Here is a 27,554-nt window from a genome sequence, read left to right as displayed (position 1 = left end):
ATTGTAAGTACAAAGGAGTAAGGAAATTGTACGTAATGTATTTATAATAATTATATTTTATAATACTTGATTGATGGTAATGTTTTAATATTGTTTTTTTGATAAAAAAAAATTTAATTTGCACAAGCATTGAATCAGTATTATAATATTACAGTTAAATTATAATTAGTTGACGGAAAAAATAATTTTAACATATTATACAATATAACAAACGTTATAGATGCCGGATTTTTATTACATAAAATATATTTAGGGTATCTTAAAAAGAACTCCGGATTAATCGGTGATAAACGTCTGCGGACGGTTTTTATCAGAGCGACCTTATTAATTACACGATTGCGGACGATTATTGATAATAGTTTAACAACGGATCCCCGAAAATGACATGATTACGGATGTATATTGCCAAATTTATAAATAATACTTCGATAATGTGAAAATTCTGAATGTGTTACATGTATTATGTCACAAGTCATTTCTGTTAAATAATGCAGTACCTATATTTAGTGTTTTTATTTTATTTTTTTCATTAAAACTATGGAAAACTGTCAAATTATACCATTATAATGTGGTGAAGAATTAATTTTACATTAAAAAAATAAAAAGCGATTTAAGCAATATCGAAAAGATGGAGTTATAAAATGGTTATGTACAAATAAAGATTTGAGTGCAAGTATTTTAACGATATCAGACCATCTGAGTATTTTCCGGATGAGCATATATGTGCTGAGAATTCTGTACAAAAAAATCGAGCTCTGTTAAATAGGTATAAATGATGCTCACTAGACATTCGAACGATAAACTTATCATCGAATTGATAATCGTTAAGCTTGGTAAAATGCGTCGCACAACTTAACAACGTTTCACTAATTTCATCCGTAATCGTGTCATTTTTTGGGTACAAAATTATAACTTTTGTTAAATATGTAGTGATATTCCGCAATTATGTTGCGAAAAGGGTAAAACATTTACAATTGTGTTTTACCCGGATTTATAACTGCTGTAGATCAAATTTATTTATGTAAAAAAAAAAAAAAAACATATCATTTTTTCCAGAAGAGGTTGAGGTTTAAATTTGAAAAATAATATCGGGTATATGGTCTTACTAGCCTTAAGCGCGATCACTCGGACCATGAAATTATTCATCACCTGATCACATATTGTTCCATCAAGTTTATAGAGAACAATTTCTTCTTTAAAATCCAACAAATTGCATAGTTTGTTCTGATAAACTTACGATTTAGTATATCCCCATAGAAAAAAATCACACGGTGTCAAATCACAAAATCAAGCGGGGCAGGTTTGGCCTAACCTAATCACGCACTCGATGGATCAATCGACAATTGATCGGGTAATGAATAATTTCATGGACCGAGTGATCACATGTAGGGCTAATAGGGCCATATACCCGATATTATATTTTATGTTTAAACCTCAACTTCTTCTGAAGAGAATGATATGTTTTTTTTGTTATTTTTACATAAATAAATTTGATCTATAGAAGTTTTAAATCCGGCGTTCATTTTGAGACACTCTATATTTAAAAAAATAATATAAATATTAAAATGTAAAAAATAAACCTAATTAGTCATAAAGCCAAAGTTGTAATTTGATCAAAAAAAATATAATTTTTAAATTATAATTTCCTTGCACAGCTTAATTCCTGCGAGTCGCGAATTTTATATACTTATATAATAGCTTTAGAGATTCCGATATCGTCTCAGAGTAAACAGCAGTAAAGTAGCTATTAGGTTTTTGCAAAAAGCTTTTATTTCAAAATTTTTATATTAATTATTATTATAAAAACCATAATTATATAACTAATTTACTAAAAAAACCAAATAAAATTCTTAAATTATTAGAATATTAAACATATTATAGTATATATAGTATATAGAATGATTCATTAAGTATGTTTAACATTTTTTTTTTTTTTCAATAAAACAGTTATACTTATTTAAAATCAATTTTTTCAAATATATACTAAGACTAAATTATAGACTAAATTTTTAAGAGGTGTCTATAGAGATCATATATTTTATTTTACAAACAAAAATCCCCATCTTTACTGATATTGCTTAGCCGATAATTTTTTTGAAAACATTGAAGTTTTAAAAATATTAAGTCAAATAAGTAATTTGTGAATTATTCAACTATGTATACTAAAGATTATAATGATAATTGGTCAAATAAAATGGTTTTGGGACTTAGGTTATAATGGTTTAAAAATTGTAGTAATTAACATACATTTATCAACATTTATAGTTAGTAAAAATTTCAAAATAAAATCCAATATTAGGTACAACTATTTTATATTTTATTAAAATCATTATTAAGGAATATTATCCTTAGAATTAACATTTTAATAACTGAATTAAGAAAAAAAATTGATTGCGAACCATTAGAATCTTAAACAATTATGTAAGTCAAAATTATCAAAAAAAGTTATGTGCTAAATAATTTACAATACAAATTAGGGATTTTTGTTGAGAAAAAAACAAAAGAGAAGTTTGTATTGTTATAGGATACTACTCATTGTAGTAAACACAAAAATATTTCAAAATGTTGTGTGTTTAGTCTTCAGTATGTTTAAAAATTCTAAAAATTAGAAATGAATGAATAGGTATAAAAAGGAAAAAAGAAGTGATTTACTTTGTGAATCACTCTATATATATATAAATATTGAGTAAATTATGCGTTGCTATACTTTATACATATATTTTAATGTATGAAACAATAATTATTAATCAATTAAACTACTTTTTGAATTGATTATTATGTAAATGTCTTTATTATTTTTATTAGTAATTAAATAATATATAGTATACTGTACACAGCTCATGCGTGCGAATGATTATATAAAATATACATACAAATAATATAAATCTATTGTACCTACATCTGTATTAAAAACATGATAGCGTAGTAAATAATAATAATATTAAACTTTTGTCGTCAATGATATGAATTAGTTTGAAAATAATAAGATGATGTATACATAAATATAGCAAAGTTAGTCAAACAATATTAAATTATCAAAATTATGTTACAGTTGTATTACAATATTGTTTATAATAATAATAATATTATATTACATTTCTTAATGTGCAGTATAGTATAATTTTACACGTATGTACATACTCGATAGAAATGCCGTTAAAAATCTGAACGAAATACGAAATTTTAAGTACATAAAAAATAACAATATAAACATTGTACAAGTCTATATAATATTTTGTACTATGTATATTGATTCGCAAGTAATAATAAAATTATATAATAATGATAAAGAAAAAATACGTGCAATAATAATTGTACCGTTATCCTTATGTCTGACTTCGAGTACCTTGACCTAACGAAAAAAAAAAACCACTGCCGGTTTACCATCGAATATGTCATATCATATTTATTATGCTGAATAAATAATATTTTAATCGTTATAATTTTGTATACCAACATGAGTCAAATACACATCATCGACACAAGAAATAATATATTATATTGTTGTCTGAGTTTTGTATTTAATAAATATTAGGACTAGGAACTTGTGGTTAATGAGATATCATATTATTATAAAATAGCTAAGTTGTGTATGAATATTATTCATCAGTGATGAATCATAACAATATATACCTAGAGTTCAGATTTTAATTTAAATATTTGGTTTTAATATTTTCATATATTATTGGAACAATAACGATGGTTATAATAAAATAATAACTGTTAATAATTAATAATTATAAATTTATAAAAAAATTAAATTCTTAATTTTTTATAATATATTATTCATAATCGAGATGAAATATCTTGCTAAAACGTGGTTTTAATAAAATTAAAAAAATTAATTCATTGAATTTCGTTTAGGATTTAGGCACACAATTAAGTATTAGAGGGCTTTTAAAGAATATTTCTAATGAAGTTTCTAATCCTCATTTTAATTTACACTGATGCGTTGTAAACAACAATATATTATAATATATTGCATGATATCAAACGATGTGTATGTGGTGATAAAATACGACGTGTACTTCGTCGATTGACAATCACAAATTAATATCTATTAATTTTTCTTTGGTCGTATTAAACGCTGCAAACTATATTCTTATTATAATATTTTTATTTATTTTTTTTTTTTTTGAAAAAAAGGTCGTTACAACTTTGAGGAGCGCTTTTGAGTAGATTTAATAGGTTTCCTTCGAAAAATAGGTATACGTATAGTTATGATATATTTTTCTAATACAAAGTGTGTGTATGATGAATAGTAAATTAGTAATAAATAGTAAATTTATTATGTAAATTTTGGTTAAAATTGTGTATTTACCTCTAGGATGACGACGATGATCCAATTGCTTGACAATCTCAACAACATTGGAAACAGTATCACTGAAGCCGATCTCGTGCGGATGATGACTGTGGTGATGGTAGTGATGATGGTATCTCCTGACTGGCGACGGAGTATGACGCTCTCTACTGTTGTACATTACGACCGATAACAACATATAACACATAACAATATTTATGTTAACAGGGTTTGCGGTAAATACAATTGACCAAGGACCCCACTTTCACTCATTATTTTTTTATTTTTTTTTTTGAATTTTAAAAATATTATGCTTTTTAGAGCATAATATATAAAATAAATGAACTATCGAATTGATTAATAATTTAATTTGTATTTATAAGCGCATTTGAAATATAGATTTAGCCAAAATAGTATTGAAGCGTGGAGTATGCTTTATAAAACTGGGGTACAGTATTTGATTCATGATAAAATCAATTTTAAATACCTATATAGATAAAAATACTTTTTTTAATAGTTTTTTGTTTTAAGTTAAAACGTTGCGATTGAAATCCTTTTTAGGGTAGAGGTAAAGTTTTATTATACCTACTAAATTGTTTGCATTCAATGTCGTTTAATGCTGATCATAAGCGCTAACACGATTTGGATTTCTTGTAACTAGTAGATCTTAGTAGACGAACTGATCGCACAAAACGGAAATTCATAATCCAAATTGTTATAGGGACGGCGGATTGGCCTAAGATTGTCAGTTGTGTGGATACATGTATGTACATGATTCCATGGCCAAATACGAAATAAACAAAATATTATCGCCCTTTACTCCTTAAATGGTGATTCCCCTGAACATTGAACAATGGGGTTTTAACGTGGTAATAATCGAAACACAATTCTACAGAATCTACTGGGGTGTATTTGAGATCATCTCGAAAAGCTGAGGAAGGTGGAATAAAGTGTTTCTTTTGAATATTTAACTTCTAATATTACTATCAATATGGACGTGTAATATCGTATCGAGGATAGGGGTAAAGAGGCCTGAAGACCTTCCCAACCTCTGGACTTTGCCTGCCTTTACACCAAGTGTGCTCACGGTGTAAAATCTCTATCCCTTTGACCTTTTTTTGTTATTGATTTTTCAGTAATTGATTAATGATAATGACACGTGTAATAAAGTAATGAAAGTATTTTTACCACATAACCACGGGTCGATTAACGTTAATATGTTGTTATTTTATTAATAACAATAATAACGTAATATATATTCTACACAATTATTATCTTTATAGTTTATACACGATTAATTATGTTATTTTAGCCAACAAACTCCAGTGGTTTAATCTGAGAAAATAATAATTTTTTTTTTTTATATAATATTTGTCGACAACAGTCAAAAATGTATATCCTCCCTCTTTAAAAAAAAAATCTGATTACATCACTGATCAGAAGATATCAGTAGTTGATCGCTTACCGTATGCTTGGTGATCGCGATCTTTGTTGTCTATAACCGGGGTGTAAGTGCATACCCTGGTGTTGAGGCTGTTGCCCGTCGGAATTAGAATCTTCAGACGGTCTTCGCGATGAAATCACCACGTCTGTCAGCTCCATCACCTGTAAATCGCCCATGCACTAGTGTATAAATATACTGTTCTTTTGTGTATACGGCGTTTACGGACGTTAATACGAATAATATTCATATATAATATTATATAATCCATATAATAGTATATTGTATTATTACGTATTAGCGGCAGTTTATTATGTTATGCTAGTATTTATAAATAATAATGTTTATTTTATTTACATGTGTTATATTATAATGTTATGGGAATGTTGTCGGAAAATTAAAACAAAAAATAATGAAATAATAATGATAAAAATAATAATAATAATAGTAATTTTAATAACAAAATAGATAAAAAAAAAAAAAAACGATACAAAAACCTGGTGTATAATAATAATTAAGTTATGAAAAACAGAAAAAAAATAAAAAATAAAAAATAATAATCTCTTTTCTCGATTAAATCCGAAAATGAATACTTTATTAATGTACTCGGCAGTTTTTTACCGGTAGTATTTACTGAACAAATAAAGGACGAGTCCTGCATTCCGAAAAACAGCTATCCCGGTAGTAGGGTATAGTGTAATCGGGGTTTTTTCTTCATGTGGACTACAGTAAAAAAAAAGTATACAAAAATAAATTAAAAGAAATAAGTATAAGGTAGTGTGGTTAAATTGTATATGTCATTTATTAAATTTCGTGAGGAAATCAAAAAAAAAAACGAAAATGGCGGGAGTCATTTAAAATTATTTCACCAACTGACCACAGTTCTATGTATATATAATATGTATAATGTTAATAATGAAAAAAGTGGATAAGATGTTGAAAAGTGCATGCAAATTTTGCGCCACATGCATCGTGCAAAATTAATGTCTATAAATATTATAAATATAATAATAGTTAGAAATACATGTATATATATATAACATAATTATTAACATATTAATCAATTGTATACATCTATCCTGGTATAATATTATAACAACGGACAAATAGTCCGTCCAACACTAAATAATAATATTTAGTATACGATAGAATAACAATAACAATACCTAATAATAATAATAATATAATATTACCTTAATGGTATACCTACCTAAATTAAAAATATATATTTTTATGCTACATAACAATTATACCCTTATCAAGTCAACAAATAATAATAGTAATAATAATAATAATAATAATAATAACAATAATTATAATAGTAATAAATCATTCTAAATTATCTAAACTCTCTATAAATATTTAATATGTCGTTTCCAATTTAACGAAGGGTCGCAAAGAGAGTGTATAATATATATGAATATATACTCACACACAAATATTTGTTATGTATATATATATGTGTGTTTGTGTGTGTATGTGTGTGTGTTTGTGTGTGTATGTATGTGGACGAATGCATGTGTGTGTGTGTATATAACATATATGCATATACTTAAGAGAGAGTTCCATCAAGTGACTAGAGTCTATGCAACCACACAAAAAAGGTCTAAATATATGTATTATAAAAACCCACAGTTTCCGAAAAAAGTCGAAATTCAAGAGTTCTACGTAAACGAAATACAAAAATATAGCAACATATAATTTTATTTTATATTATTATTTATAATATAAATCAACCAAGGAGTAAAAAAACACAACGTATCTATTTCTCTGGGAGAGTTAATTAAATCTCAAACCATCAAAGTATACCTTTTCTAAAATATCGCCACGTCTCCTCCTCAAACGTTTGGATTGCGTTATATACCGCTGAAAATACACAAACACAAAACCGTTTTACACACAGATTGTAGTCACTTGACACAATTAAACATTTTGGCACTTGTGGAATCGATATTATCACTTAATTATATTATAATATTATTTTATTATCATGTTGTAAGTGCGTATAACATATTATTGTTAATATATTATTAAATTATGTACATACGTTGAACCATAAAAAATAATTTCTTGTTTTCAGGTATTTTTGATGTTTATAGAAGAATGGTACTTTTACGTATGTATAAATAATAAATACTAAATGTATTCTATAAAATATTGTATGCATTAGTAATAATAATAGCCTACAGACATTATTAATCATCTTGCAAGTCTTGTCGTTGTGCGTTCTAGACTTAAAATATATAAAACGGGACAGGGAAAACTCTCTAGGGGTCGGGTTGACGTATTCATGAGTAAATATTACTTGGTCATACGGTCATCACCTTTTTAGACCTGAAACAAATAAAACCATTCGTCACTGATACATTAGACAGCTAAGTTAGAAACGCCACCGGGGTCGGCAAGCAAACGAATACCCGACATTATTAAACATTCCATTTACCAAAATAATATTGTAATCATTATGTGTTGATTGGCTCAATAAATTGTAATTTGTTCTTATTTTTATAATAAAAAAAATTCAAAGTACCTATTTTATTCATTTAGTATAATTATTATTACAGACATTACAGTTATTGATGATTTGAACTCATGAGATTTATCATAATACTGATGAATCGTAACATTTACTTCAGAATGTTTTTAAAAATAATTTAATTTTGTTAAATCAAAAATTAATTATTATAATCGGAAATTGGAATGTAATGATTTTTTTAATGCCGTGTTGTTTACGAATGCAATGTTTCTTTCTAATTATTACCGGCTCCTGGAATTGTTCCTAGTCAGCAAACAGCTGTTTTCGTCTTCGTCTTGTCCACGTTCTGCGTTCCAATTTGTCGCACCAGCAGCCTCCATCAGGCATGTGAAGAATGATGAGTGCTGTTTGAAATTTTTACATAATAATGTTTTATAGAAAAAAGATAGTATAAAGATAAAATAGTTAACTAGAAATGGAAAAAACAATAAAAAAATTAGCAAAAAATTACATATAGTAGCTTGTTAGAAGTGCATCAGTGTGCAACTATAGTTTTGTATAGCCTAACCACCACCACATCTCCCTAAAAAAAGAAGCTTTGTATGTATATTTTTTTTTTATACGAAGATGTTGTACGAAGCTTTATCATCAAGCGGGTGTTATGTATAAGCTTAAAAACAGAAATAATAATTTATTTTACTTTTTATTTTCAAATCTCACGATTTATTGTTTTCTTTCTTTCTTTCTTTCATTTTTTTTATATATATATATATATATATATATAGTATGATTAATTTTCTTAGTTTTATATTGTTGTCATTTAAATAAAAGGAAAAATAAATATAAATAACAAATCATTGCATTATAATGTATAATATATTCTAACTACACATTCACATGTATCTATAATACACTAAAATTTTAATAATACACAATATAAATCCGTGCAACTAAAAAAAATACTGTGGAATTACTTTCTAAGAATGCAGGTACTGAAAAACACGATACAAAAAAATAATTCTAATTCTAAGTCGATAAACTAATGTATAGTATTTTGTAAGTGTAGAAGTATGTATTAAAAAATGTATAAAAAATATATGCGATATTATAAAAAAATATTATGATGAAGTATGCTAATAGACATATAATAATATTATTGAGTGGATATGAAATAAATATATATATATATAAATAAATGAGTAAAAATACGTCTATGTAATCCGCTCTAAAGTATATATATAAATATATATATATATACTGATCTGTTTAGAGATTCGTGCTTATACATGACTGTTAAGTAGTTAAAACTGAATCTATTAAAATAGAAGTACAAAAAAAAAAAAAAAAAAAATGAAAAATTAGATACAAATAGTATATAATAATATAAATATAAATGTTTAGCACTATTTAAAAGAATCTAATATAGCCAGCTGAACTGTGGTCTAATAGACGAACAAAAATATGTTTATATGTATACACGTACGTTACCTATAGTCTAGAATAAATAAAGTTAGGTAAAATATATAAATATATAAATGTATATTATATATATATTACATATATATGTATATATTATTAAAAAAGGGTGTTATAGTAATAAATATGTTTCAGGTAACTCGGGTTTTTGTGCTTATAAAAGGACAAGGACTTGAACAAATAAGTTGAAATTAAAAGTAATAAACAATATAAAAATAATAAAACCATAAAATAAATAAACAAACAAAACAATAAAAGTTTTGAAAAATAACAAATTAAAGTTAACTATAAATCGTGATTGAACTAGAATAATTAATGAAAAACGTAAATATAGACAGTTAGACAAAAATAATATTATGAACATATATTATGTTAGTTGTATCAAAACACAAGACAAAACGTTGCGAGATAAAGATTATTTTGATCTACATAAAATTATATTATAGAGATAGATGTATTATGTATAGCTCCGTCAATGCGTAATATTAATATAACTTTGAATTTTTAATATTTTTCTAAATAAAATGTTTATAAATTAATAAAGCTTTCAATATTATTTTGATCTGATTATAGCAAAATGTATAGTCTTATGATGCGGTTATAAAGTTTAGCAACGTTTCATCTTGGTGCCTACGTATTATTATGACGAATTAACATGATAATTCAACGACACGAAACTGTACAATGAAAAATGAAATTTAAAATAAATAATAATAGAATAAATATAAATACAAAAACATAAAACAATAAATAAATAAATAAATAAATAAAAATAAAAACAATGAAATAAAAAAAAAATGAAACTAATGATTTAAAATAATAATAATAATAATACATTTATATATAAAAATAATTGAATAAACTCAAATAAATACTACCGGCTCTGGGGAACTATGTTCTGCAATGTCCTGAAAGCAAACACATAAATATAAACTGTCTCTATGTCGACTGTTCTCAATTTCCATTTACTAAGTAAATTCGTTCACCCTTTTTCCATGCTCTAAACAAATATTGTGTTCTACGAATATTCTAAACCTAAAAACATCAACAGTGTTCCACGATTTTTATGCCTAAAAAAATTTCACCTAACCTTCAATATTCTCCACACATTGACAAATTATTTTGTGCACATACTACACTAATCAATGACATTATATATATACCTACTTCACTGACTATAATCACCTATCTACTAAAAAACTGTATTATATATCAAATATATTGTAATATATTATGTTTAAAGCTATAAAAAAATTAATTAAAAATAATAAAAATGAAAACGATAAACCAACAACACTTTTATTTGTGTTAAACATTTCAACTAAACTCTTACTATTACGCTCATATTATATTAAAAATCAATCAGTTTTGTTTATTTTTTATATATATATATACGTATATATTCCAAGGTTTTTTTTTAAGTTAGGGTCTTACAACACAAAACAAAAAACAAAACAATAAATTAAACAAAAACATATCGTCAAACATGTGTGAACGTGTAAAAGCAAAACGTGTATTTTTTTTTGTGTTCACAAAGCTCAATGTTGTAACTTTTTACAAAAATAAATTTAGTAACCTCGTTATACACCCAAAGTATGAAAACAATTTTGTGGTGGTTTTTTTTTTTTTTTTTATTATTATTATTATCATTGTTAATTTATATTTATTTATTTTTTGTAATTATCTTCAAATTTTCCCATATTGTGTAAATTATAATTTATGAAGCGGAAATAGATCTATAGTGAAAATTATTCACTTGCACACAACATTGATTTTTGAACCATCATTATAACAGTAAAAACAAAAACAAAAAAAAACAAAAACAAAAAAAAAAAACAACAGAACATAAACAATCTGAAATTAAATAATTGTGCATGCGCTGTACACCAACCAATAACAATAATAATCGTTTCACCAAAACACATTAATGGAAAACATTGTAATAGGTCCAAGGAAAATAAACACGCATCGATATAATAACAGTTCACAACACAAATAATATGTATATATATGTGTATATATGACAATTTGTAAAAAAATCAGGGGTAACAGCACTCAAACAATAAATAAAAAACACAACCGACTTCAACGTACATAAAATTATGTATATGCATATATATATTTTTTGATTTTTAGAGTTTTTTTTGTAAAATTTCCTAACGTTTTTATCGTGTGATTATGTATGAACTATGATAATATGTTTATTTGTCCATCCTACAATATCCTTGTGTTTTTGGTTTTTTAATGATATCTAATATTTTTTAAACCTCTTTCATTGATATAATATTGTTTTAACTTGGATTATTAAATGTATATTTTTTAAACTGTATATTTAATATTTACTATAGATATTAAATATAAATGTATTACCTGTGGATTCGACGATTCGACCTGACCGAATCTCGTGGACTTCCAACTCTCTAAAATCAACAAACCCGCGTATATCTTGCCTACCGTCAGTTTTCCTGCGTTCAGACCTATATAATTAGGTGAAAAATATTTATTTATTTTTTATAAAATGTACTCTGCGTCAAAAAACCCACAATCGCTTTTTGGAACAAGTAGGTCCAAAATCTTTCTGGCCTGTAACGGCCATATATGTCTAATAGTCTCTCTCAATTCCTCGTCTGCCTGGTCCATTTCTTCGGCTGCAAAACAAAAATATATTGACTTATACTATTGTGATACTTGATTTGATAGATTACATAATATTGTAAAGATTCTTATCAACAATACAAAAAACATTATAATCACGTACCACATCGCATTTTTATACTCAAATTTTCCCGAATGAGCGCGAATAGCGTTGTAGTGAACTGCACTTTGCCATCCTGATCGACCGGCATGTTCATCCGGATGAGTTTTTTGTATGCCAAACGATTGGGACACTTGTTGCCAAAACCCAATGGTGGGTCGATGTTTTTAAGCATATCGTACATTTCGGTATAGTGTATTTTTCCCCTGCGGTGCGCATTTCATGTTACTAATAGTTCATCTTGTTTCTATATAATTATTATCATCAGGACTTAGAACTAAATGTACTAAAAGATCATAAAATATGCATGTTGTCGTCACTCATGCATCACACGAAACTAAGGAATTGATGAAATTTGCATTAAAAACGTAAGTTGTGGTCCAACAGTCAGATATGTCAAAATAGACTTATTGGATTATTAGTAAAGTTGTGTTTAAATTTGAAATTATTTGAACGTAAAAACACATTGAAAAATACACTTTTTATATTAAATTAAAAAACTATAAAATAACCGTAAAAAATACATTTTGTAACTCAAAAATATAAATAAAAAAAAAAACAGATGTTGTTTCTATTTTTATTTATGTACTTAATGCACTATATTTCTAAAGTATTTAAAATAAATTTTGTATTTAGTATGGTTATGTTAAGCGTTATATATAAAATATTAAATTCTCTGCCCTGATTCTTATAATAATAAGATATTATATGATTACGTGGCATTTGGGTCGTATTCTGCCCAGATCCGAACGAATTCATCCAGGTGATGGGCTCCTAGAATTGACGAGTCTCTGGTTAGGTAATCAAAGTTATCCATGATAACTGCTACAAACAAGTTCAACATCTGCAGTACATACAAGTAAAATTATTAATAAATTAATAAACACAAATTAATTAATTAATTAATAATATAAATTAATTTTTTATAAATCATATATTGTAGTAGTCGTCTTAAGCAAAATTGTTCATCGTATTATATTATGATTGTAACCAATGACGAACGCGTCGATACGTATATAATCGTCAAGGATTAATTAGATGTGCTTACCAAAAACGAGCAGAAAAATATGAATGACACAAAATACATGTAGGCCATATTTGAACCACAATCGTTATCCACCTTTTTAGCACCGGCTTCACACATTTTCCCGTGATTGCACGACAACATGATCGACGGCCACGCTTCGCCCGTGGCGCATCTGTAAAATTGAAACGCGTTGTAACATATTCAATGATCAATAGTTTCTTACATTCTTACAATGTTTTTGTATATACCGCTTATGGTTAATACAGAGAAAGGTGCTATAAGCGGCGTATTGTGTCAATAACGTTTAACAATAAATCAAATTTAAATAAAATTCATTTCAAAATTTCAGTAACCTTTAAAGTTTAAATTAATGAATTTAGAGTTCTTTAATTAATTACTGCAAAACGCACGAATTAAAAGTTTCGTTGTTATATTATTTAATTGTAATTACGACGCGCACATAGAAAAATAATAAAATATATGATTTCGGAGGGAACGGATTGACGAATATTCAATAGTATTACAATAATATAGTGGTATATATCATAATGATATAATAATTACCGAAACAACAGCATCAGACCCTGGACAAACGTTTGGAAATTGTTGTGCCTGTTGATTTCTGTGTTAGGATCCAGCTGGATGTTGCCGAAAATTTGCATTCCGATGATAGCATATATGAAGAACAACATGCCAATTAATAGGCATACGTAGGGCAAGGCCTATAGTAAAAAAATTGGTTAGAGATCGCCGTTTATCATAGGCGCCATGAACAGAGGAGCGACTGGATAGTGTGCATAAATAAAGTAAAACACGATATTAGTGTATACGTACTTTGAACGACTGGACGAACGTCCAGAGCAAAATCCTTATCGTGTACCCTTGCCGGAGCAGTTTTATCAGTCTGGCGGCTCGAAAGAGCCGAAGGAATCCAACGTTTATAAAATTTTCCTGCAACAACAGGTTTTCGTTTACCACACATGATGCAAAACGGTGCAAAAAGGACCCCACCTGATGACGATATAATATCATGTAGGATATTCTCGCGCGCCGATAAAATAATATACAATTATACTTATAATATAATATAGATAATTTAACCTAGATATTATATTTCGTAAAATTATATATTTAAGCTCAACAAAATAATTAATCACGTTTATACGCATCATCACACGAACTAGAGTGTATTCAAACGTAAAGCTCAACGTTAACGGAGGCAGCGGAATTGTGTGCGACACAATTGGATCTTATGTGTGTTATTATATTATACAGCTAGGATGATCTATTTACATGGCGTTACGTCATATTTTCTAAGTTATTTTTTAATTTAAAAAAAATTATTTAAATTTATAAGTATATCTATCTATAACAGTTATATTTACAAAAAAATAACAGATATATTTTTATATTTTATTTTACTACTTATTTATTGTAGTTACTTAGGTAATTTTAAATTTTTAAATATTTTTAATTGAAAATTTTTATAAATATTAAATTTTATAATCAAAAGAAAAATTAATACAAATATTTGTGTTCAATATTCTATATTTAAACATTGAATTGTTCAGAAAAGCATTTTATCTGTAAAGATAAAATAAAATATCATTGTTATAGAAAATTATAGTTTTTTGTAAAAACATACTTTTAGGTGTAACTTATATAACTTATATGAACATATCTTTTTTTTTCACTTAAAATTATTGTTGCCAATTAAACAAATCACTCCGTAAATGCGTATAATATAATATAATATATTTATATATTAAAATACTATGGAGTATGTATGATATAATATGTATAATAATAAAAATATGTTTTTGTGATGGATTATTATTATATTATTATCGGCGCGGTAATCGTGCGTAAAAGGCTCAAAACAACAGTCTAAATCATATCGCGCAAACCTATTATATTTTGCAGTGGTGTATTTGAGCCTGGTAAGAGAGATGGCAATTACGATTTTTCTTTACGACTCTTAAATATTGTGTGCAGTGAATATTGTTAACATTTAATATTAGTCGTTTTTTAATTTGGTTTTTAACACAAATTTTTATTTTTTATTTCAATTGATGGTAATATTGGAAATCTGCGAATACTATTATTATATTTACATAATATTATAAATAAAATAAGTAAAAGAACAAAGTTCCATCCACCTTCAACACATTTCTCAATTACCATCTCTCTAACCAATCAATTACATTACTACAATACACAAATCACTTAAACGATGCAAATCCAGGTACAAACAGTCACATCGTGCTCGGAATATATAGTTAACATACTGCGCAATGGCTCATAATTATTATTGTACAAGTTTCTTTGGCATCAAATATTTTTCTGGCAACAGTCATTCAAAATATTAAAACGCCGCGACGACGGTAAAAATTAAAAAAAAAAAAAAACTGATTACACTGATTGTGTATCAGTAAAATATTAAGGATATACGGACGGTGCGACAAGTGCAATATTTTACCGTTTGGAGATAAATTAACGGAATCAAGTGTAATATATTAGTGTAAAAGTATATTTAATCGTTGTCTAATATCAGCAGAGTGGGTGGTAGCGTTACACTCTGCAAAAAATGGATATTAGTTCGTCACACCGTGAAAAAAAAAAATAATAATTAACGAAAACTCAAAAATGACACGCACAAAGAATCGATTTCACGGAAGTTAAAGTGATTAGTTTTCGTCTAAACGCAAATACCAATAGTATGATTGCTTTTTGCACGCGCGTAATAAGTATATTAAAGTTACAAAAAAGTGTAATATATAATAATATGATTTTCGCACAGAAAAATAGATCTGTACACATTAGGTAGTGTGTCAAGCGTCAGCATCGAAATTGCGGCAGCGATGGCGGCGGCAATATAATATTGTGAATTTTTGTATAGCAATGGCGGCGGCGAAATTTGAACAGTAATACAATAATATTATAGCATCAGCAACAGCATCAGAGAAACATATAAAATATATTACACATCGATACAACACATAACATACCATGATTTACGCAAGCTTGAGGCGCGGCGGACGAGTCGTCCGTCGGTCGAATTGTGTCGTTTTATACGATTATTTTATAATATTATATAACAATTAATACAATATAATATAATATATACACATACGCAGCGGACGCGGAGGATTTCGCAGCTGTAGCAATGTTGTGACCGTTTTCAAGAACCCGCGGATCATTCGATAGCGATGAACACGTAACAATTGATATAATAATATAAATAATATCGCGACCGCAATGAGTATGATTGAGTATGATGTATATGCCCCCGTTGCGATCGAATTTAGGGGAAGGCACATGCCCCTCTCATTGGTAATATTGTAGTATGTAGTATTAATGAAATATATGAATAATGAGCGTGTATATTATAATGTTTGGCAGTTGATTTTTTTTTTCTAACACTAATCTTACACCATAATGCGTACGGCGCCGTCGGTGTCCAGAGCTCCTAGAAAATTCGGCACGAACATTGCAGACATGCTACGACCTCTACGTCTGAATTGCAAAAATATATACTCAATACCGGTGAAAACTATCGAAAATGGTGATTTAAAAACACATATATATATATATAATATATAACTATTCTAAATCAATATATTCCAACAAAAACTAAATAACATATTATTTTAATATATATATATTGGTGGTATACATATAATTATTATAATATAATAATATAAATAAACGCGAAATAGAAATTTTTAAAAATAAAAAATATAAATAAATTGATATTAACGAAACAAAAAAACCTTCGTCCACGTTCCGGATACTCGGGTTTTTGTTAATGAGAATTTAATATTTTTACAAGTTTCGAAATTTTTTAGAAAACTTTTTTGTTATTTGTACTTGTTTTCTATACATAACCTATAACTAATTTCCACAAGAAATATTTAACAATGAACATTTATTTATGGTTTAATCTCAAATTATTGAAATTTTTTATTTTTGTTTTCTTTAATATATAAAGGGGATCAAAAATGTAGAATATATATATTTTCTATATGTGAAATATGGATATTTTTTTTTTTTTTTTTGAATTCGTGTAAAAGATACAAATTCAATTATTTAAATTGAAAATATGTATAAGAGTCTCATAATAATTCTTTAGTAACTGATATTGTATAATACTTCATTAGTCGTTATTTTCTATTTTATGATATCGATGTCACTTGTTATTAAACTATTTTAGGCACTTATAACGTAATGCAATTTACTGATACACTTAACTAATGTAATGCATTTATATGTATCATTAATAAAAATTAGTTTATAAAAAATATATGTAAATTATAATAACATCGAAAAATAGCTAGTGAGCAATTTAAAAAGCATAAAACATCCATTATACTATAAAAATTCAATAACTTGCAGTGGATATAACTATTGTATAATATTATTCATAAACCTAAGCGCCGATATAGAACATAATTATTAGCCAGAGAAAACTCTAGAAAAGCTTCTTGCAAACTTAATAGACTTGAATAAAATATATTTATATACTTTTTAAAAATTTAATTCGTGATGAAAAAATTTATTTAAAATACAATTATTCTCTAAGCATTGAAAGTTGAAACGTAATAATATCCTATCCAAAATAATGAATACATTATATTTTAAGCGATTTTATTAAAATTATTATTAGTATATTAACAATGAAAACAAAGGAAATTAAAAAAATATATATTTAATAATATTATTATATTTTCTATACTGTAATACCTATAAAAAATTGTATTATTATCTTCGAACGCTATATTGTGTTACAAAATACTCTACAAACAATAATAATGGTAACTACAATCATTATTAATTATTATATTATTAATATTTAAAGGTTAATATTAGACTAATGCTATAATGTAATAATATGCTAGTCATGATGTGTTTCTATGTGTATAATAGATATATTACTACGATACTGAATAATTATTGTACTTTGGGTACCCACTATAAAACTAATAATGCATTAGATTTAATAATATATTATATGATGGTAAAATTAGTAGTTATACAATAATATAATAATATTAGGTAGGAATAAAAACATCGATGTACTTGTTACATTTTTTCTTGTCGAATGATGTAGGTATCGTTAATTATAATATAGGGTCAAATAAGATATTTTGTACTACTATATAGTATACGTAAAATAACTATGATATATTCACAATATTAAAAAAATATTATAATATTGTAAATACACACCAAAAATCCGAGTAACCCTTAGTGGATTATTAATTGTTTTCAGGTTTCCGTACACGAAATTATAATAATTATTTGTACTGGATTTAATAGGCAAAATTGAACAAAAAATAAATAGTAACAGTTATTACAAAAATGTATAAACGAAATTTAAGCACGATATTATTAATTAAATATTTTAGAAACCTGGATAAACGTTTACAACTGTATGTTGGTGATTTTCAAATAAGTCTTCCAAATAATTTATGTGTATGAAAAAGAACAGTACATAAAGTATTGAATACATTATTTCTAGTTTTAATTGTAAACAAATATTGTGTTGAATATCATAACACGGCGTAATCGTTACACACAATACATATCGAGTAAGATTTTTAACAACTATTCTCTAAATAAGTTTCATAACGTGAGTATATATAAATACATACATATATATATATATATATATATATATTCGCTTGCTGCTTAATAAAGAGCAATTTAATTGTACTGCATAGTAAATATGCATAGTAAATAAACATGTATATAATATATTTTTTTTTTAAATAAATAATGAAATAAAAAATGAAAATCCATGTCCAAAAGACCAAAAAAAAAAAACAAAAAATTACAAAAGACACATTCTTCAACAGTATACAAGTGCGGTCTACGTCGGATGCAACAAATTGGCGTACTCCTGATGTTTTAAATATAAAATTTACCTCCACAATTTCTCCGAACAGTAGTTTTGGTCCTTTGTTAGAAACACTCTCGAACAGAGTTCGGTACAGATAAACGAGGCGTTCCTATACAAGAGTAAACATGTTACAAATTCCTGTCTGATGTACCTATATGGTTTTTTTTATTTTTATTTTTTTTTTTTAAGAGTTTTGATAAAATCAATCTTAATTCAACGTATGTTTGTATTAATAATACGGTTAAATATAATTTCGTATTCTCCAGGCTGGTTTTTTCCAACAATTTTATTCTAGACCTATTATTTTTTTGATAAAAATATGATGTTAAGAAAATTTGTATTGTATCTGTAATCTGTATATACTATTTTTTTTTTGTTTATAGTTCCGACATAAGCTATTAAAACGGGTTCAAAAAGTACTTCATAGGTATATTTTAATACTATATTTGGAAGCTCTAAGTTATGCTATGGAAGGTTAATTTAATATAATGCAATATTGAGGGATGAAATCGGTAATGTAACAGTTGGTTAACTATAATATTTTCGAAAAAAAAAGGTGAATAGCATAACTATACAAAGCATGTGCAGCGATGGACAGAAAAATTCATATTAAAGGAAGTTAACACAATAAAGAAATCACATAAAGAAATCGCTAAAAATAATATGTATTATAATATATAGCTATGTAAATTTGATTTCTTAACAATAACAATCTATATAATATCATATTTTGTCGCTTCATAAAATGGTGACACCACCTATTTCAGTTTTCGTAACTTTTGCAGTAGTTCAGAAAAATCTATTCCTCTGAAGTTGATATATTATAGTACTCTTATGAGTTAAACACAATTCGATTAAAATGTGAGATAAATGGTTTTGACTCTTCAGTGATGATTTATATTATTTATCAGCTATAAAATAATATGTTATTAAACGTAGGAGAGCAACAATAAGTGAATACACTTGCATCCAGAACTTAATTATAAAAGTAAAATACATAATTATACTATTATTAATTGATATATATGTATATATATATATATATAAGAACACGCAGCTGCTAAAATTTTTATAAATTCCTACATCGTTTAAAATATCTTACCCCAAATTCGATAACCAGTGCGTCCACGATACTTCCGATGACCGTGATAAAGTCGAAAATATTCCATGGGTCTTTAAAAAAATTCTGAAAACCATTTCATTAAACAAAAAACGTCTTTAAGTTAGACATTTCCATATTTATAATATTTATATTGTATTATTATTATTTGGTTAAATTGTATACGCATGCTTTCCATTGGAATTACTATAGGAGGATGTGGTATACGTATATTCGCACAAGACAGTAAAAAAAAAAAATTAAAAAAAAATAGAAATATTAGGAACATAATTTTTTTAAACCGTAGGTTTATAAATAATAATAATCAATTATTTTTATAATGTTATGTATTATCAAAATGTATAAGATTATAATTATGGTTAATTGTGAACAATTTTACCTTGCATCCAAACGCGATGAGTTTTAAGACACATTCTACCAGGAATAGCGTCGTCAATAAGTGATTGAGGTTCAGTAGAACATCATTAAGTTGATTCGATTCGCGATGGTGCTGCAGCCACGAAATAAACAACCAAATAAAAGCAATGTTTTAATTACACAAGCAACTATTTTAATCACTTCGGTTAGTAATATTGTATCTAATAATAAAACGCCGGTACTATTAAAAAAATAAATCTAATTTGTATAACCTATACATAATATAATAACAACCGATAGGTGTCTTTAAGTTAAAGGTAAATTTAAAAACAGTTGAAGTAATATCATTTTTAGCATTAATTTTGAAAATAAAATTAATAGCCAAGTTATTAAACTATTATTATATTATCATGTGTGTTATGTTGAATGTCTAAGACATTCAGAAGAAATTTAGAAATACTAATCTGTAACGAAACCTAACTATAATAATACTATAATGTGTACTATTTTATAGCTGTATGTTTGATATGTGTAATATAACATCATGGTGATGAAAACATTATGTACTATCGTATTTATGATTCCGTATGAAGAAATGTTGAATCTAAATCATAACTCAAAACTAGACATAAAACGGTTTAATATACAACGAAGACCGCGCACGCGCCATAATTTTGCAGCTTATGAAAAATGAGTAGGTAAAAGAGAAAAGTAATAAAAATTAATAATAATATAATATTTAATTCTAAATTCTATTACATTAGAATCTAATTAGAAAAATAAATTAACAATTAAAATAGTTTTGGCATGCAAAATAACATTCGAAATGCAAGACACAAGCGGACATAAATAAGGTATTAAATACACACACGCATAAACAAAAAAAAAAATCATGCTTGTCCGTGTATATAAAGAAAAATCACTTAAATATTGCATCAGGTAGTATGTGTCTATAAAACTCATGTCATACTTTTTTAGTATAATCCATAAGACCACTTACCTTACACACATTGTATGATATATCTGTGTTGTATAATATCATGTATATGTGCATTACAGTATTGTACACAGTATTTTAGTAGATTGTTAATTTTAAACATTAATTTTATAGGGTTATTTCCGAACATAGAGTCCGTTAAATTAATAAGTACGATTAAACAGTTTTTATTCGGAAGAGTAAATTCAATGGAAAGCATATAATCAACATAATTCATAATAATAATAATATTTTTTTTAAATCAAAATTCGTAAAATGATTTAAAACAGAATAATTTAACATACAAAAATTCAAATTATTATATATTATGTAAAATTACAATAAATAATATAATATATATGTATACATATATATATATATATAATGATATATATTATTATTTAATTCTAGACAATATTATAATATTAATTTATTGGTCATTACTACTTGGCATGTGTTCTCTTACCCTGACTCCAAACGCCAAAATTTTGAGCACGCACTCAATGGTAAACATGCCAGTAAACACCATGTTCATGTAATGTAGAGCAGCCTTGTAGGATTTTTTTTGTTGATAAAACTATAAAAATTAATAAAAAAAACAATGATCAACCATAATAAAAAAATAAAAATACAAGAAAGAAAGACAGAAAGAAAGAAAAAAAGAAAGCAAGAAAGAAATAAAGAAGAACATTAATTGCTTTGATAGCCAACTAAATATAAAAATAATAACATTTAACAAATGTTAAATATTAATACATTATTATAACCTTCTTTTATCATATGAAATCAGTAAAATAATTTATGCATGATAAAAATTACTCAAAATTATTTATTTAAATAAAACATAATGATAAATTAGCTGAGAATAAAATGAAAAAAATTACAATATAAAATGTAGGGGCGCGCTTAATTAAATAAAGTAAATAGTTATTAATTCTTTTTTTTTAAATTATTATTTGTAGTAGTAGACGTTGAAAGCAAAAGCTATGTGGAATAATAAAGAAAAAGATAAACACCCGAAAGTAAAAAAAATTTCCAAAAAATTGAAACCATGATGTGTGTGATTTTGACTGCAAAAAAGAGTGATAAGCTCAAGCAAATTGAACATGCAATAAAATACGTAGTGTTATTGTTCCAAAAATGTCATAAATTTAAGTACAATAATTACAAACGATAAGTTTGCAACAAAACGTATAGTAATTAATATGATATTTTTGTAACGATACGGTTAACAGTTCATTCGTAATTTTATATTGTTTTCGTCAATTATTTTCAAATATACACAGTGTAGAATTATAATCGATAGTATTTAGCGTGTAAATTTATTCTCGTCGAAATTAATAACAATAATAGTAATAAACAAGTTCAGCGTTCATCCGACGATACAGAAATATTACAAGTACGAATTTTTTTCTTATATACTTATATTGTATACACCTTTATGAAGAAACGCGTTATCGACACCAACGAGACTTACCTTCATCATAAGCAATAGCGTGTTAAATACGATCAGTATCATGATGAAATATTCAAATGGCGTCGACACTACCAGGCGCCAAATCTTATATTTCATACTGTTCCTGTCTTTTGGCATGTACCTCTCCAGTGGTCTAGCTTGTATGGTAAAATCAATACATGATTTCTGAAACAGACGTGATCATTCATCATCATTTATATTAATCATTAATGCCATCATTGGTTGATATTGCCACCAGTGCGGTGCTCGATGAAAATTATAGTAGAAGGAAATTCGTATACACTTCTCTTTGTAGAACATATCGTTTTAAACACTCTCCTAAATTGATTGTTTTTTTTTCTATTTAGAAAAAAATCATGTTTTCAAAAGTTTGTCAAAAGGTGGTTATTTTAAAAATTTACCATATTTAAAGTGTAATAGGCAATGAAAAAAATTTGGAAACTCTATACTGCAGATATAAATTGTATATTTATGAATACCATAGGTCTACGAAAAATGGTGACGCGAAAAGACGTTTGAAGTTCATCGAAATTATTAAATTAACACGATATTTTATGACATATGAGTTGTCACAAAAAATGGTCAATACATAATTTTTTTTTATAAATTTAAATTAAATTATATCTTTGTCTATAAAATAAATAAAAACAATACATTTCGTATAATTATGTAAATGCATATGATTAATGCAATACTATTATAATTTATAGTTTAAACTTTAGTCTAATCATGTTATGTTATTACGTATTTTTATTTTGCTCAAAAGTTTTTTTGTTTGTTGAATATATCTGGGAAATATTAAACTATTATTTAAAATATAATTATTCGCTTATTCAAAACAAATAGAATAATATTATGCCTACTACATTGTTTTACTTGTCGGGACAAATGGGTGTTAAGACTCATAATCACACTTAAATATTCTGTACTTTATACCATTTTTAGTGAAATTAGTAGAAAGGTGTTTGGACGAGACTACATAGTTAAATCTTTAATGAATCGTTTAAAATATTCATAAAAGCCATAAAGGTTATCTTAATATTTATCATTATAGTAATAGCAGGTACTAATATGAGATACTTCCTAGGTACCTGGTTTTTATCAATTTCACCGTCTTGTAGTTCGGCTTCTCCCTGTTCTTGAAACGTAATAATGATTAACGCGACGAATATATTGACGAAGAAGAAAGGAAACACGATAAAATAAATTATGTAGAACAACGATCTTTCGATGTGGTAATTCGGTATGGGTCCGTGGTCCTCTTCCGTGGCCGCTATCGAATTTTGCAGCACTCTATTGAAAAAAAAAATAATTCTCGTCAGTTTATTTTATAATTTATTTTTATAACAATTATGTGAATTACGATATGTATTATTTATAACTAGAGCTTATTTTCGTGTACATATTCTTTTATATCTTGTATTTTTAAACTTTTAAGGATTATATAATATGGAGTTCATAATTTACTATTTTGTAACGTTTCGTCGATAAATTGTTGACATTTGTGATTGTGCCATTCTCAAAGGACGAATTAATCAAATATTAATGTTAGCTATAATATCGTAAGTTTCAAACTTCATTAATATTTATTTATTTATTTTTACCAGAAATCTTCTATGAATGGACATAAAAATTATATTATTTAAATCTATTTTTTATTTTATAATCATATTGTACAATATTTAAATTATTGTAAATTAGTTAAATAACGTAGCCACGAAAATGCTCAAAAGTCCTTGCTCAATTTATAATTTGCATCACAAATCGAGTATGAACTCACTGGGGCCATCCTTCGCCTGTTTGGACGGCAAATAGTGTCAACATAGCCACAGCCACGTTGTCGTAGTAGAAATCCTGTTTATCCCATGCTCTCTTCTCCGAGGTTGGTATGAACTTTTGCGAATTCACATCTTCCGTGTCTCCAGCTTCGTATTTGAAATAATAACCCCTGGAAATAATGGATAACTATCATTAGTACACCATCTCCTAAATTGAACGTTTAAAAAGTTATCAATACTGTAGATAGCCGACTTAAAACCAATAAAATATTCGTTTTCTATTATAATATTATAAACGGTTGATAAAATAAAACATTGATATTTGCGAATTCTTACTATTTAATTAGATTCGATTAAACTCGAATTGAAATATTATTTTTAAATTATACAATTTCTTTTTTATTTTACAAAACTAAGTATATAATATTGTATGTAAATATATATATAAATACATATGCAATGCATATTGTGCATTGTATACTAGCTCAATATCTATACAGGTCGTAAAAATTTGAATAATTTAAGTGGGAGTTGTCTGTCTTAATACTTTGTTAAATTTAAGCTGCATACATTTTTAAAATAGTAATTTAAGTTATTTTGATTGAATATAAAATATAGTTCTATAATTATATTTAATCATAATAACTATTTTATTTTATTTTATCTTATTTAACCAACGGTACCATTATATAAATAGAAAAATAATAGTTTTTCGTGAGGTAAATAATAAAAGGTAAATGATACTCATGTGTCAAAAAAATAAAAATTTACCTATTTTATTAGGTATATTGACGAAAATTACTATGATTACTATGAAAATAGGTCTATAATCGTAGATTTGCAAAATGGTCGTCTGTTTTACGCCTTTTATTTGAAATAGTAGTTAAATATATTATTTATTATTTACTTTGTATCTGATCTTGTATTAATTGCCTAAGTAATATTAAATTATTAAAGTGAATTTATCTTTTTTGAAACTTTGTTAAATTTAATGTAAACCAAACATATTTAACACAATTATTTTAGTAAGTTTGATCAAATATAAAACAGGTACAAGTTTAAAAATTATATCTTACAGAAATAATTTTTTTTTCGACATCATAATTTATACTTATTTTTTCACCAACGAAAAATAAAAAAAAATATCCGTTTTTTGAAATTCTTCTTTAAATGACTTAATTATAAAAATTGATATCGAGGTTCACATTTTTACCTATGTAATACATTTTAGGACTACAAGTGTGATAGGTTTGGCTATGGTCGCTATTACACATACAAACACAAAGACAATGTATTTTATTGAAATAGATACTTTATAAACATTAAGTGTATATGAAATAAATAGATTTTTCAACTTATTGGCTCTCGCCGTCACATTTTGTCTTTTAGGCAAGAAATTTCGATAGTATTTTCGGTTTCAATGTTTTAAATTGTAAAAAAGAGTCAGCTATTTAGTATTTTGTTTGTATTATAAATCTATGATTGTATGCTAAATACATTACACTTACTGGCATGTGTCGTTAACGGACTTGCTACTATCGTTACAGTAGAAGAATTTCCCGTGAAAAAGCTGAACGGCAATGACGGCAAAGATGAAATGAAACAGTATGTACACAATCAGTATGTTGATAACGTTCTTCAGCGAATTTACTACGCAGTCGAAAACTGCTTTCAGCTTGGGTACGCGCTTGATGGTTTTCAGCGGCCGCAATACTCGCAGCACACGAAGTGATTTGATGGTTGATAGGTTCGTGCCGACAGAACCACCACTGTTGTAACGAAAATGCGTTTATTCGCGGTCACAATAATACTATAAAGGCTCAAAAGCCTTGGTTCGTAATAATAGATTAATACTATATGACTTGATAGCTAAGATTCCATAATTTGTAGATCTATTATATTTTAGGAAAAAATTATTAAAAACAAAAATCATTTTTTTTAAGATATTATTATATACGAAAGTGGAATTTATTTTTCGTTATCTATTGGAACTGGATTTGATTATACATTTATAGAACATATAAACATTACAGATAAATTAATTTTAACTATCTTACAGTATACGAATTAATTTAAAATACTATTAAGCTTTTGTTGTTTAATATTATTATTAGATGCTGAACATAATGTTTCTCAAGCATGATAAATACATGATAGAATGTTTCATTTTTGATAATAACTAATAGTTTCGAACTTGTTTTAGATGTTAGTGGTTTTAGACTTGTATAATATTGGGTGGAATGATTAAATTGGCTTGAACATTTTGTGGAATTTAAAAAATCGTTTTAAGAAAAATTGAATAAAGTCAACTTTTGGATTCTTAGCCATCGAATTTATGGTTTTTGGTGCATTACCCTTTTTGGAATATAAATGACGCAAATGCACAGATGACCACCACTGCATCCATTATATTCCAAAACTCTCTGAGATACGAGCCGGGATGTAAAATCACTCCCAAATCGATTATCT

At 26.4% G+C, this 27,554-nt stretch overlaps 1 protein-coding gene across 1 annotated transcript in view; it reads right to left on the bottom strand.

The window, feature by feature from the left end:
- LOC112597460 (voltage-dependent calcium channel type A subunit alpha-1) overlaps nt 1-27,554 on the bottom strand; it is a 219,855-nt gene that overhangs the window by 3,473 nt on the left and 188,828 nt on the right. The window contains 20 exon segments of the mRNA XM_025343518.1: nt 4,322-4,470; nt 5,766-5,905; nt 7,551-7,607; nt 8,066-8,075; nt 8,503-8,621; nt 12,064-12,170; nt 12,237-12,341; nt 12,452-12,654; nt 13,165-13,292; nt 13,497-13,647; nt 14,040-14,197; nt 14,310-14,426; nt 19,403-19,486; nt 20,480-20,563; nt 22,297-22,407; nt 23,308-23,472; nt 24,399-24,600; nt 25,088-25,255; nt 26,594-26,854; nt 27,440-27,552. Coding sequence (XP_025199303.1) covers nt 4,322-4,470; nt 5,766-5,905; nt 7,551-7,607; nt 8,066-8,075; nt 8,503-8,621; nt 12,064-12,170; nt 12,237-12,341; nt 12,452-12,654; nt 13,165-13,292; nt 13,497-13,647; nt 14,040-14,197; nt 14,310-14,426; nt 19,403-19,486; nt 20,480-20,563; nt 22,297-22,407; nt 23,308-23,472; nt 24,399-24,600; nt 25,088-25,255; nt 26,594-26,854; nt 27,440-27,552 — 2,632 coding nt within the window.

This window comes from Melanaphis sacchari, unplaced genomic scaffold (assembly GCF_002803265.2).
Source record: "Melanaphis sacchari strain LSU unplaced genomic scaffold, SCAv2.0 Contig41_pilon_pilon, whole genome shotgun sequence".
Lineage (NCBI taxonomy): Eukaryota > Metazoa > Arthropoda > Insecta > Hemiptera > Aphididae > Melanaphis > Melanaphis sacchari.
This window is presented reverse-complemented; position numbering and strand designations above follow the sequence as displayed.